The following is a 13,958-nucleotide window of genomic DNA, read 5'->3' on the forward strand; positions in this document are numbered from 1 at the left end:
TTTGTTGAGCTCTTGAACTGTTCTAGGCATTGAGGTTAATGACAGTGGTCAAAATAGAGGAAATTCCCTGCCCTCATGAGTTTATAGTCTAGTTTAATTCTGTTCATTCCACATCATGGCTTTTTATTTATCTAAGATACTAAATATATTAATTATTCAAATTTAAATTTTTTGATAGAAATATGGTAAGGGTTTTCATTTCATTAGTTAGGTAAAATAAAATATGTAACAGACTTTTGAATGCTTCCATAATTAAAAATAGCAAGGGGAAATTTATTTATATATTGAGTATATTTTACCTATTGATGATGTACTTATCATCAATGAATATTTATTTATTATTTCATAGGTATGTGTACATATTTTATTAATTTAGTTTTATTTAAAAGTGTAAGGAAAAACATCTGTGAAAATAGTTTGCTATTTTTAAATTAAGCAGACTTATTAAAGAACATTTTGGAAAACATAAAGTAGAAAAAAAATTACATCATTTGAAGCCGATTGCTGTAATTATTTAAATACATTCTCTTTTAGTCTTTTATCCTTTGATTAACACAATTTGTCAACTGACAAATTAATAGCAACATAATATACTATACAGAACAACATAGAATAATAAAATGCAATATACTTTGGTTTTATCAAGATTATTTTTCTTCAAGAAATTAAGAGGTAGATAATTCATTCACAATTCATTTAGTCTTGGAGTTTCATTTTTATGTACTTTATGATAGCTGTGATCATAATCATATATTTCTTTTTATCTTTTTAAAATTTTATCACTAGAAGATAAACATTTTTTGCATTTATTTCAAAAACTAGTTTTAATTCTGTATGAATTGATGATAGGTAGTTAGACAAATTTCCATTGTTATTGGACATTTATTTATTTACTTATGCCAATCTGGGATTGTGCTTAATAATACTACAGTGAACATTACATGTGTTGGTTCTCAATCTCTTGATTTATTTCCAGAGTGAAATTTGTAATAAGTCAAAGGCATTGATTATTATTATGGTTACTATACATAAAAATCAAATAGTTGAAAACCAATGAGCACTTATAAATGGGTGAGAGGTTGTATTATGAGTTATCATTTGAGAACTGGTCACAGAAATGAAACATAAGAAAATATAACCCTTTTCTGTCTCTTCAAACATCCCTAGTCCCCCATATAGTAAGAGTAACAATGATGATAGAGCAAAAGAAATAAGAGGTAAATCAAAGCAGCCCTTTAAAAGCCCTGTTATTTTCATAGCACCAGGGACTCCGATAATATAACAGCTGTCAATCTCTTCTGTTAAAAAAATAATACATATCAATTATAAGATTAAATGAAATCTACCCATTATCCCATAATGCAGAGAGAATCTACCATTTTAATGCATTTGCTTTGTGCATGTGCGTGTTTCTGGCAGGTGGGATAAATGTATAAAATGAGGTCATACTATGTGTATGACTTAATATCCTGCTTTTATTATTTTTACATAATGTGAACACCTCTCTATTGCCTTTTTTCAATTTATTTAGTGGCTGCATAATATTCCATAATTTATTTATTCATTTATATTTGTCTTATTTCTACCTTTTTTGGATATAGTAAATATTAATGAACATTTTTAAGTAAATTGGTAGTTCTAATAATGTCATTAGAATAAATACATATAATTAGAATTACTAATTTAAAGAGAATGCCATTTCTGAAATTTATCTGTGTAAGTGGAGGTAGGGTTTATCTTTTAAATTTTTGTACCAAGTCTCCTTTAGGTTATTACGATGCTCTGTAGCCTTTGACACATTATTTGGGTCTCAGATCTATAATTATTCATTTTTTTTGACAAATTTATGGCTATCAGACAGTAGTTGAGTTGTCAGTGTCACTAACTAAAAGGAATTTTTGAGGGTTCAGAAACAAATGAAATTCTCAATATTAAATAAATATCCATTATGCTTATTTTGTGCTGACCATATGATTACATGGTGATTTTAATTACCTCCTCAATAATATAAGTGTTTTCTTTTCTTTTCTTTTTTTTTTTATCTGAGAATGCTTTAGTGCCTTGTAATTCTCTAGGGATTTCCAAACTGCATGTGTGGGCAAAGAATCTGTAATCTCTCTCACTCATGCTCGCTCTCTCTCTCTCAGGCTCTCTCTCTCTCTCTCTCTCTCTCTCTCTCTCTCTCACTCTCACACACACACACACACACACACACACATTCTTCTATGGTTACATGTTATTTTTTTCTTGCTGTTGGTCTGGCTGGCCTGACTTTAATCTTCGGTATGAGAACAAATATTTGCAGAAAGAGTAAGTGATTGGCAGACTACCTGTAAGAAGATTTTCCCACCTGCCTATGCCAGGGGCTCTTACGGAGCTGCCTCAACAGGAAGGGCAACTAAGTACTCTCAATTCGGGATGATGAATTGTTGAGTTGAGGTCACCAATTGGAATGAACTCTGAAGTGAGTAGTAGGTTTGTATGTGATTGCTAGAGTTTTAAAGAGACATCCACATTTGACTACAGTAGGGCAGTCTTCATGAAACTGTTTATGGCATAACACATCTGGGTCTCCACGTTTTACCAAACTCAGTTCCTTAGGCTCTGTAATTGTGTATGGTAGCTCTCTGGGCTGTGCCCTGAAGACGTGTACAGTATAAGTTTGGCTTGGTGGAGGGAGGAGAGCCTCCTTGGAGAATAAGTCGTCGTAAGTTTTAGTGTGCCCGGAGCACAAAGCTTAGTTGCTGAATAATGTATGTTTAATATATGTTGAATCAGTTCCAGATTTATAAAGGCTGTAACAGTAGATCTTGTATATTTTATTTTAGTGTTATATGTACCAGAAGGGACAGAAGAAGGGATGAAACTAAAAAAAAAAGTCTCTCTTGCTCCTTTTGGTCAGAATGGGATAAGTGAAGGTGGCAAAAGATAATGAAACTTTGTTAAAATGAGGTTTTTGGTTTCTCCATCTGATCTCACTTATTCATATCACTCCAGATTTCCATCAAGAACTGAATTCAGGGTGAATGCTTCATATATTCTGTAAAAGTGTTGTAAATTGTTATACTAGTATGTGTACAGATGGGGTCCCACACTCAGGCTTAAAATTATCCTAGGAGATCAATACATATATGAAACGGAATAAAAATAGTAGTTAGGTTAGGAACTAATGTAGATGCTTGAATACATATCTTATACTATTTTTCAGGGAAAGGTGATGTATTTGGAGACATCTTCTGGAAGGAAACCACCCTCGCTCACGCGTGTGCCAATGTCCGGGCGCTGACATACTGTGACCTCCACATCATCAAGCGAGAAGCCTTGCTCAAAGTCCTGGACTTTTACACGGCGTTTGCAAACTCATTCTCAAGGAATCTCACTCTTACTTGCAATCTAAGGAAACGGGTATGTTATCTGGATCCACTTCCCCTTTTATTATCCAGAGGGTTACTATGTCATGCTTTATTAGTGGAGGGTTGGAAAGTTATTTAATTTTCAGGAGTACATCCCAGCAATGTGAAGTAACATCATTTTCTTTCCCTTTATTTATCTTTTGTTTACTTTTTAAGGGGGAAATAGCACCTGAATATATGGATAAAGATTTGAATCATTGCAGTTTAAGATGCAAAATGAAAAACAGGCTTGAGGAAAAGCAACCAGCTATACCATAATTAGTTCTCGGGGTTTATAACACTGCTAAAAATTACTGTTAGTGTTTCTTTCTCTATTATGTGGATTTTTTAAAGCTGGTAAAATTAATCAAACTGGTTGTATATTATATACTCCTGATTCATTTTAAACCTTTTATTGATGAGAGAGAGAGAGAGAGAGAGAGAGAGAACATTCATTGGTTGGACAACACTCTCACCAACTGAGCTACTGGCCAGGGCCTGATTCACTCTAAAACTTCCTTCTCCATTAATTCTTATTCCCTATTAATTCTTTCCAAGCATACTATCTCAAAAAATAATTAACCACACTGACATGTCCTACAAATAGGTATAGGGATGTTTTTTACTTTGCACTGCTGATGCAAATATAATCTTCATTGCCATTTTATTTTTTTATTGATGGCGTGACACAGATTTAATTTGCATAAAGAAATCTCCTAGCTCTGATTTGTAGGTCTTTGGACATTAGATAGCGCTCTTTTATTGCCAAGGATGATATACACATTTGGATAACTGCACGGAAGGAATTTCATATAAAATGATTGGCTGTCTACTGTGGTGAAATATTTTGAAATAACAAGCCTTCCCTTCTAGTCCCATTAAACTGAACCTTCCCTGTAGTTAACATGGAGGAAAAAAGTCAATCCAAGAGACAAATTAACTTCTCTACCGTAGGAACAGAGAAATGACAATAAGCAAATCAATGTAATTCCCTACTCCGGGTTCTAAAGGAGGATAAGGCTGCAGCAGTCATATTCATACTAGCTGTGTCACAATATTTTGTTCTGTTCTTGAATAGCATTTTTTGGTCTCTATTTTTGTTAACAAATAGTTATTGAGCATCCACAGCCTGCAAGACAAAATGTAAAGAGCTGTTGGCAGCACAAAGACTAAATACAGAGTCTTTACGTCAAGGAGCCTACAGTCAATTGCGAATATTATGTGAAACACAATTATTGGGAAACGTATATTTGTGCAAGTAATTGAAAGTTAAGGTGGTGATAAATGTGGAAGAGGAGTGCCATATATAAAGTAAGGGTTGCTTATTTGTTAGGGAGCTCTGAATCCCTTTAAGTATTAAGCAAAACTGTCTCCTTTGGTGTATGCTCTACCTTCTCCAATGACAGATTCCTTCTCTACAAGGCAGTCTGTTAGATATTTGAAGCTCTTATATTTTAAGTCTTTTACAATCTAAATTTTGCCAGTTTTGGAATCTTTTCACTTACTGCAAGGTTATCAAAACTCCTATCTATGCTGTTCCAGCCCTTGTTACGGTGATCTTATTTGTCACTGTCCTCCTGAAAGCATGTTGTTTACACAGAATCTCATCTGATGTTTATCATATTCCTGTGGGGAAAAAAGGGCCGTTATTTTCTCTTCAAAACACACAAGGAAGGAAACTCAGCCCCAGAGGGATTAATAGCTAATCACCAATTGGTATGTTTACAATGCAAGGTCTCATAGACAGATAATTAAGAACTCACCAAGAGAAAATAAATTTTGGTTCTTCAAAATGAATTCATCCCAAAGCTCTATTGCCCCTTTTTCTCTTTCATACATCTGAGCATGTGCACACACACACACACACACACACACACGTGCAACACTCACACTCACATACACATGTGTACACACACACACACACACACACACAGGTTGTAAGAGTTGAGTGCACATACCAGCATGATTGCTTCTGATAGGAAGAGAAGCTAGAGACAAAATCAAGTAGTTTTTGTAAGGAGATCTGAGAAAATACACTCCAGTGATTCATGAGAATAGCTACCATTTTGAGAGCCTATTTTATAGCCAGGTACTTCAACATATTTTATATATAATAACTCACCTTATTAAATGTCAACTACCCACAGACAAGAAAACCCTGTATAATCTATTTTGTCGATGAGGAAGTTGACACACTCTCTGCAATTTACAGTTTCTCATTCGCTCAATCATTCCCAAATGAGCTACTAATAAAAAATATTTTATTCTTACTGCTATTATTGTAAGGATTCTTGCAATTAACATTTGCTGTGAATTGTATAATAAAACCATATCTTTAGTGTGCTACTAACATCTCAGAACTGTCTTAACCATACTTAAAGGTGTGTTCCTAGTAGATTGGGGGATCCGATTTTGAGAGCCCTGATTTAGAATCATCATTGGGTACAGTTTTGGCCACATGAGCAGATCCAGTGGCTGAGTGAGCGGCTTGTATGCTGTGCAGTTCTCAGTGGCTGCCATAGGGAGGCATGCCACAGTGCTTTAGCAGCTTGCCTTTATCCCCATTAAGGAACAATAATATTTTTGTTTTGCAACTATAACTTTCGCTAAACATCCTTAAGCCCCTTTATATAAAACTGGTAATTTCATCCAACAACCAGAGCAGGAGTCGGCAACTTTTTCTGTCAAAGACCAGAAAGTTGATGTTTTAGGATTTGAGGGCCATTTTGTCTGTGTCTCACTACTCACTGTTGCCACTGCAGAGTGACAGCAGCTGCCTTAGCTTGGGCAGCCGTCACAAAGTACCACAGACTGTGGGGCTTGAACAGCTGGAATTTAGGAATTTATTTCACACAGCTTGACCCCTGTAAGCTACCTTTCTCTGGAATGCCAAAACCGTGTTTATTAACCTAAGGACCAGCCCTTCTGAACGGGTCTGAGAAGGCAAGCGGCGCACCCAGTACAGGTGATATCTAAATTTCAAAGGATTCTAATCGGACTTTTAAAGCAGTTTTTGCACTCAGTGCCTTTTACCATTTATGTAAAAGGAGTTAACACAGCAGGCGTGACTGCTGTACTTTGAAAGACGTGCTTGTGCCATGGGGCCCTGGCTGGCATCTGGAAACTTGAATTTCAAGAGGGTTGCCAACCCTGAGAAGAGTGGCTCACTGTGGCCACACTCTGTATTCAAACAGTGTGGTTTATGCTAACCGTTTACTTCCAGGAGTCTGGATTTGGTGTGTGCCAGGCATGTGACCAGCTTCCAATAATAATGCTGGGCACCATGTCCCTAGTGAGCCTCCCTGGTGACAACTTCCCCAAGTGTTGTCAGGACTTGTTGCTGAAGGAATTAGAAAGAGGACCTTTGGAAACTTGTGCTTAGCGACCCCTGGGCTTCACCCACCCACTGTCTCCCTTTGCTAGTTTGCTTTGTATCCTGTAGGAAGCCAACGCCGTGACTATACACTAAATTCTGAGTCCTCTTAGCACATCATCCGACCTGGGTGTGGTCTTAAGGACCACCAATGCACCATTTATAAAGGTTGATGAAAAATCTCTATTCTCTTCAAATCTGCAGATATCTTGGTCATTTCACTATAACCTTTACCCCATAAAAGATGCTGACACCTCCTGACAGTGTGCTTTGTGAGTGTAGAAGAAAAAGTATTTTAAAATTGGTGGGTATACTTGTCCACGAGGCCGTCAGGAATATCCCATTTCTTTGAAACCTAAAATAAATGCTACATTAGCACTTCTAACAACCTTAAATGTGGCTGGGAATTTTTATTATTTCTAAGTATTTTCTCCACTTTCAAAATAGCCAGAACATATTTTCCTCCAGATTGACTGTTTAAATAGGATGAGTGAAGAGTCTTATTTGTTAGTTTCTGTACCTCTTCTGGTGAGACACTTTGATAAAGTGTGGCACAGAGAGTATTGGCCGGCTCAGTATATGTTCAGTAGACAACCATCCTGCTCCTACTGCGTAACTATGGGGTAAGGGAGGTAAAAGGCCAAGTGCCTGCTCTTCAGGAGCCTGCAATCGAGTGAGGGAGTCAGGTGAATACATCATACTAGAGTCAGATAGGTGCTATGAGAGGGCTACCCTCAGGGCACCCAGGGGGCATAGAGGAGATTAATCTAATTCATCCCAGGAAATAGGCAGGGATTCCAGGAGGCGATGCAATGCTGGAGTTAGAATTTTATTTCAAACAGAGAAATCTTCTAGAGCAAGGAAGGATCTTGCAGATTGTCTAGTTCCAATCTATTTTCTTTAAAGATGAGAAAACTGAGACCCAGAGAATTGCATGATTTGCTCAAGTTCACTTAGGTCAGTGGTCGGCAAACTGCGGCTCGAGAGCCACATGCGGCTCTTTGGCCCCTTGAGTGTGGCTCTTCCACAGAATACCATGGCCTGGGCGAGTCTATTTTGAAGAAGTGGTGTTAGAAGAGGTTTAAGTTTAAAAAATTTGGCTCTCAAAAGAAATTTCAATCGTTGTACTGTTGATATTTGGCTCTGTTGACTAATGAGTTTGCTGACCACTGACTTAGGTAATTAGCGGCAGAGGTGGGACTGGAATCCCCACTGGTGCACAAATTCATGCTGGCTGTATTTCTGCTGTTCAGCCCAGATTAGAAGCCTTATGTAGAAAATTAGGAGTAAAATGCAATTCTGAATTGTGTTCATTTTTAATAGGGAAGAAGGACGGTACATGGTATGAGTTTGTATGAGATTAATAGTTTGATTTTAGTGTTTTTCACACTGCTTCAGAGTAAAACTAATAGTGGAGCCAAAAAAGAAAGCTATACGTAGTGTTCAGAGTGCTAATCAAGACTCCCAGGCTCAGCATGAGCCATTGTATATGGTATGGCCACAGCAGGTATGTCACTTGCGTTGTGAAGGGTCTTGTTTTAGTAAAAGCATGTAACTTACATATAGTATTGTTCAAGTGATGTTGCTGAATATGGAAAATCTGGCTTTGCTGATATTACTGTGTTCTGATGTACTCCTTGCTTATAGTTTTAAGAGCTATTCTGGCTGCTGTACCACCTAGTATAAGCATCTATAAAAAGAAATTTTCTCACATTAAACAAGACCCCTACTTTTTCATCTTTGGACTTTGTTATTTTTTAAGAGGTTAGCACTTTCACATTAGAAATTATGAAAAAAAATATTGGCAAGTTTACTGCCAAATGTAGCAATTATGAATACTAAAATTTTGTTAAGTTTTTTAAAAGGGAAAAATAAAGGAAGGAAGAAAGAAAAGAAAAACAAGTATTTTCATGTAGAGTTGGGAAAATCTGAAACCTGGTTGATAACAGGAAAAGGCATGGAATGAGCTGGTGCTGAGAACAATTCTTTGTTAGAAATGAGAATTATGATTATTATATGGCCAATTCCAAAAACTCAAATAAGTATATTGATAACTGAAATTTGAAAAATTATAAAGATTGAACATGTCAGTATAGGCTAAAATCCTATATAATAAAAGCCTAATATGCTAAGTGTCCGGTTGACTGGACAGCTGTTCAACCAATTAAAGCATAATATGCTAATAATATGCTAAGGCTGCTCAACTGCTCGCTATGATGTGCAGTGACCATCAGGGGGCAGACAGTGGACCAGTTGACCAGTTGCTATGACAGCCACTGACCACCAGGAGGCAGACACTCCTACTGGTAGGTTAGCTTGCTACTGAAGTCTGGCCGATCGGGACTGAGCAAGATGGGCTGGACATGCCCTGGAGCCCTCCCGCAGTCCCTTTCTGGCTGGCCAACCTCCCGTGTCCCTCCCCAGCCCCGATTGTACACTGGTGAGGTCCCTCAGCCTGGCCTGCATCCTCTCGCAATCAGGGACCCCTTGGGGGAGGATGTCGAAGAGCGGTTTTGGCCCGATCCCACAGGCCAGGCTGAGGGACCCCACTGGTTCACAAATTCATGCACTGGGCCTCTAGTTGCATAATAGAACAGGTTTCCCTTTTGAAGACCATATCCATTGTGTTAGTGAGTGTAAACCTTTCTTGTGGTCACGGCCTGACCATGATTGGCCATGGTCTTCATTCCATGGGTTCCCTGAATTTGTTGCTGATGTAATCAAAATTTTGTAGTCAAATAGCTCCAGAGAACATGTTTCTAGTACATCTACTGTTGTCATGGAGTGGAACCCACTGGACCTTGATCAAAAGTGATCCCAAACTGACACTTGCCCTTTAGTTGTGGTCTCAAAGAAAGGCCTCTATTGTTGCTTCAAAGACCCATCTTGCTTCTGGTTTATACTCATTTTTATTGATCATCTCTATATCCCTTAGTTCAAGACATAGGCTAATCTGGGATCTTTCAACAATATTAATTTAATATTAATTTAATATTAATCCTTGTATTAGTCTGCTCAGACTTATATAACAAAATAACACAGACTAGGTGGTTAAACAGAAATTTATTTTTCTCATAGTCTGAAGGGTAGAAGTCCAAAATCAAGGTGCAGGCAGGGTTGATATCTGGTGAAGACTCCCTTTGTGTTGCAGATGATTGATTGCCTTCTCACTGGGAGCTCACTTGGCCTGTCCTCTGTGCGTGCACTTGGAGAAAAAGAATGAACTTCCTGGTATTTCTTCCTTTAAGGACACTAATGTTATTGGGCCAAGGCCCTACTCTTTTGACATTATTTAACCTTAATGTCTTCCTTAAAGGCCCTATCTCCAAATACACTTACACTGGGGGGCTTAGGGTTTCAACATATGGATTTGGTGGGGAGGACAAAAACATTCAGTCAATAACAACCCCATTTGTTGTTTGTTTTAAAATTTAAAATCAAGACAGCTGAAATGGGTCTGCTTTGTTGGGGATGTACAGTAGCATCAGCATTCAGTATTGATTTTTTTAACTTCTGGGCAATGCTTAATTATCAAGACTAGCAAAATGTTCTTGCAATCCTACAGTGATTTAAGAAAAGATTCTCATTTAAACTTAAAAAAAATTCCCCAGAATAATTAATACAAATTGAAAATTGGTAAAACAGAACAGAGAGGTACTTGCAGCATCTCTTTTAACCCATAAAGCCAGAGTCCTTTCCCACAGATGACACTGTCCTTAAGTAGAGAGCAGTTGAACCCAGCTGGCAATTTTATTAGCTAAGTATAGCACCAATCCTGTATTCTAATGTTCCAGGAGTAAGAAATAGTGGTTCAGCCCTAACTGGTTTGGCTCAGTGGATAGAGCATCGGCCTGCAGACTGAAAGGTCCTAGGTTCGATTCTAGTCAAGGGCATGTACCTTGGTTGTGGGCACATCCCCAGTAGGAGGTGTGCAAGAGGCAGCTGATCACTGTTTCTCTCTCATTGATGTTTCTAGCTCTCTGTCCCTCTCCCTTCCTCTCTGTAAAAAGCAATAAAAAATATTTAAAAAAAGAAATAGTGGTTCAGGCTCACTCTTGCATTAGAACAAGCTAGCACTCAGTAACTGTTTTTCTTTCTAGAAAGCATTTTTATCATGGGGAATCTAGCAGCACAAAATACCTTTTTTTTTTTTTTTTTTTTCTGTGAGCAATGAAGCATCTCTATAGCAATTACCTTTTGTGGATGGAAAACACATGGAATTGAATATGAAACAGGCCTAGAGGGCTTGTTAGATGTACATGTGTTGCAGTCAGCATGCATTTCAGTACTGGCATCTTGAAAGAAATGATCTAGGAATGTAATAATGGGTGTTCTGACTTCACTAATTTCCTTTCTTCCCCCTGATGCCCACACTGGTATATCAGTTAAGAAAAAAATGGGAGTATACTCCTTCCAGAAATCCATAATTTTTTAATCCCATGAAAAAAAGAAATCACTTACTAAAACATTGTCCACAGTTGGGACAAATGACAGTATGGTTTCCGTAAAACTCCGTAGTCCACGGTATCTATGCTTACTTTTCTCATAGCATTGATTGTGGTGCCATGGTTTCCTATTTTTCACCTAAGCAAAGAGCCCCATAAAGTAGGAATTTCCTGTGATCCTGTTATTGCAATAAGCAGAAGTGCTTGCTATAATTGAGTGAATATGTCAGTGAATGAATGAAATGTGAACAGACATGCCACCCAGCCCAGCTTTTATCAATACTGACTAGAATAATCACTATCCTCCAGAAAAACAAATGATACCCTTAACCACTTTGGCAAAGAACCTTATGAAATAGGATTATGAAAATGACCATTACTAATTCGTGTTAAATCACAATTGGAGTTAACTTGTAGCTGCAGTTTCTCACCTGCAGATTCTGCCACAAGGTAGCAGCTTGTCATGTGCTTTCAGAATAGCACAGCAGTTTGGACAGGAGCATTGAGTGAATTAAACTCACATGATGCCAGGGGCCGTGGTTTCCAGAATAGTACCCTAATCTCATTCTAAAGGACTTACCACACTGGACTCTAAGCAGACAGTAGTTTTAACTCTCATGACCTCAACTGATGATCAGGATTGCAAATTCACTGTGCACTACTGGGCCTGTTGGCAGTAGCTCTGCTCACATGTATGGTGTGTAGAACTTTGAACCCTCTGAACTGAGCTGTATCCACACTGATGTAGCTCACTGCCTGGCAGTTCACACAACACGGAGAGTGAGCTAAGAGAGATGAGGTGACTTGCTCTTGGCTACACAGCTGATAGCTGCTCTGAGGTTCCAACCTCAGTTTCTCAGCTCTGAGCTGGCGCTCATTCCACTGATGGTGGTAGAAGGAGGCTGACTCTCAGCAATTCCAGGAGTTTGTCTTGTGCATTTAAATGAAGCAGAGACCTATTTATGCAGTCCTTTGAGCCCTTCAGCTGCTTCTATTTAGGGCTCGCTGTTGGTCTGCTTCCAGATGGAATAGCGATGTTTCCACATTTAGTTACCAGGACATAGGTTCACAGAACTCTCACTCTTCTATGATGCCTCCAATTTTTTAAGGACAGTTTCCCAAGTTCAGAGTGAGGACTGGATTCAATAATTTACCAACATACTTGACAGTACATTATATTATCTATTGTTCAACAGTGCCTCTTTTCAAAGCTAGAGTTTATTCTGAGCACAAGAAAATATGTATTTTATAAGTTCTTTTTCCTGGGAACCCTCAACATAGCAACAATCCATTTTCAGGTGCAATGCTTCAGCATTTGTTTTATTTTAGGGCTGAATTGTGCCTTACAGTAGTGCCTTTCTGGGGGCATCATAGCTGATGCCAGACTGTTCATTTGCAATATGTCTTCCACATCTTAATTCTGAACACTTATTATTTGACCAGGGACCACTGAAACCATGGTGCTATATCACACCATCTTTATTTAAAGGAAATACTCCTTTTGAATGAAAAAGCAAGAATTCCTATGAAGAATGAAAGGCATGTATTATTTTTCTCCCCTAATGCCTTTCGGTATTGTTTTAAGTTTGGAATACATGCACTTTTAAAATATACGACTTATCTCCTTATGTCTCTTTTTACTTCTCTCTTCTGGAAAATGAAGTCAGTGGATGTTATCTGTGCTTGAAAAAAATAAGATATATGTATAATATTAAACTTGTATCTGTTTATGGACTTGTATTTTAATATATTTTTAGGCTGAGTTCTTGGGGGAGGGTCCTTCCTTCCCAAACCCCAACATAACGTCTAAATTTGATCATATAGTTTGTCATTGTAGTGAGTTCTTCCCTTCACTTTTTGAGTTGAATCCATTGACTCATATTTTTCTGTTCTCTGAGGTACCTGAAAAATATCTACAGCTCAATAGACACACATTATAAAAGCTTCCATGCTGCTTCTGAGGGGGTAGCTTGGCAACACTTTACAACCAGAAAATATTTTGAGAAGCATTTGGTTACTAGGAGGAGGAGTTTCAAGATGTTTACAGTGAATTCAGTATTACTGTGAATTCAGACTGTTGACAAAAAAAAGTAAAATAAATATTGTAATTAACACATTTTAAACATTACATGCACTTTGCAAATGAGAAAATAGAGACTGTTCTGTGGTTGGATTGCATTCTGAATAGTTGACTATTATGACCAAAATGGCAGCTGCCTTCCTGGAATGTCCATGTTTCCCCCTCCACTGGGAGGCGCATTTCATAGATTTTGATATCCCAATCAAGTGATCTTTTCCCAAAGGAATCAAATCTAGTCATTCTATTAAATAGCCAGGGACACTCAGATGTCCCAGCAGGGCTACAGTAATTTCTTCCAGAGAAAGTCCTTCATTCGTGCCCCTTCTTTCTGAATCAGGTTATACCTGGTTCATCCAACATTCCTAGAGGTTAGCATTTGACTTCACTGGGAATTGTTCTGTGTCCACAGTTTCATCCTCTGGAGAGTGATTTCATTGGTAGAGCTTCAGTCCCTTAGGAAATGAACACTCACAATGGGAATTGCAGAATGAGAACTCTTAACTGCTAATTCTGCACATAAGAAGCAGCCAAGTTTCCCTAATGGCAGCACACGAAGGTAATGCGGGGCGTTGGACCCTGGCCAGGAGTTTGCTTCCCTCTTTTAATAGGTGCCTTAGCAACTGCTTTAGATATGGTTGTGGAGTGCATCGTAGTTCCAGCACATTCAA

At 38.0% G+C, this 13,958-nt stretch overlaps 1 protein-coding gene across 1 annotated transcript in view; it reads left to right on the plus strand.

The window, feature by feature from the left end:
- KCNH5 (potassium voltage-gated channel subfamily H member 5) overlaps positions 1-13,958 on the plus strand; it is a 258,352-nt gene that overhangs the window by 189,410 nt on the left and 54,984 nt on the right. Inside the window, exon 10 of the mRNA XM_008138968.3 lies at positions 3,209-3,405. Within this exon, the coding sequence (XP_008137190.1) occupies positions 3,209-3,405 (197 nt within the window). The remainder of the gene's footprint in view (positions 1-3,208; positions 3,406-13,958) is intronic.

Source organism: Eptesicus fuscus, chromosome 5 (assembly GCF_027574615.1).
Source record: "Eptesicus fuscus isolate TK198812 chromosome 5, DD_ASM_mEF_20220401, whole genome shotgun sequence".
Taxonomy (NCBI): domain Eukaryota; kingdom Metazoa; phylum Chordata; class Mammalia; order Chiroptera; family Vespertilionidae; genus Eptesicus; species Eptesicus fuscus.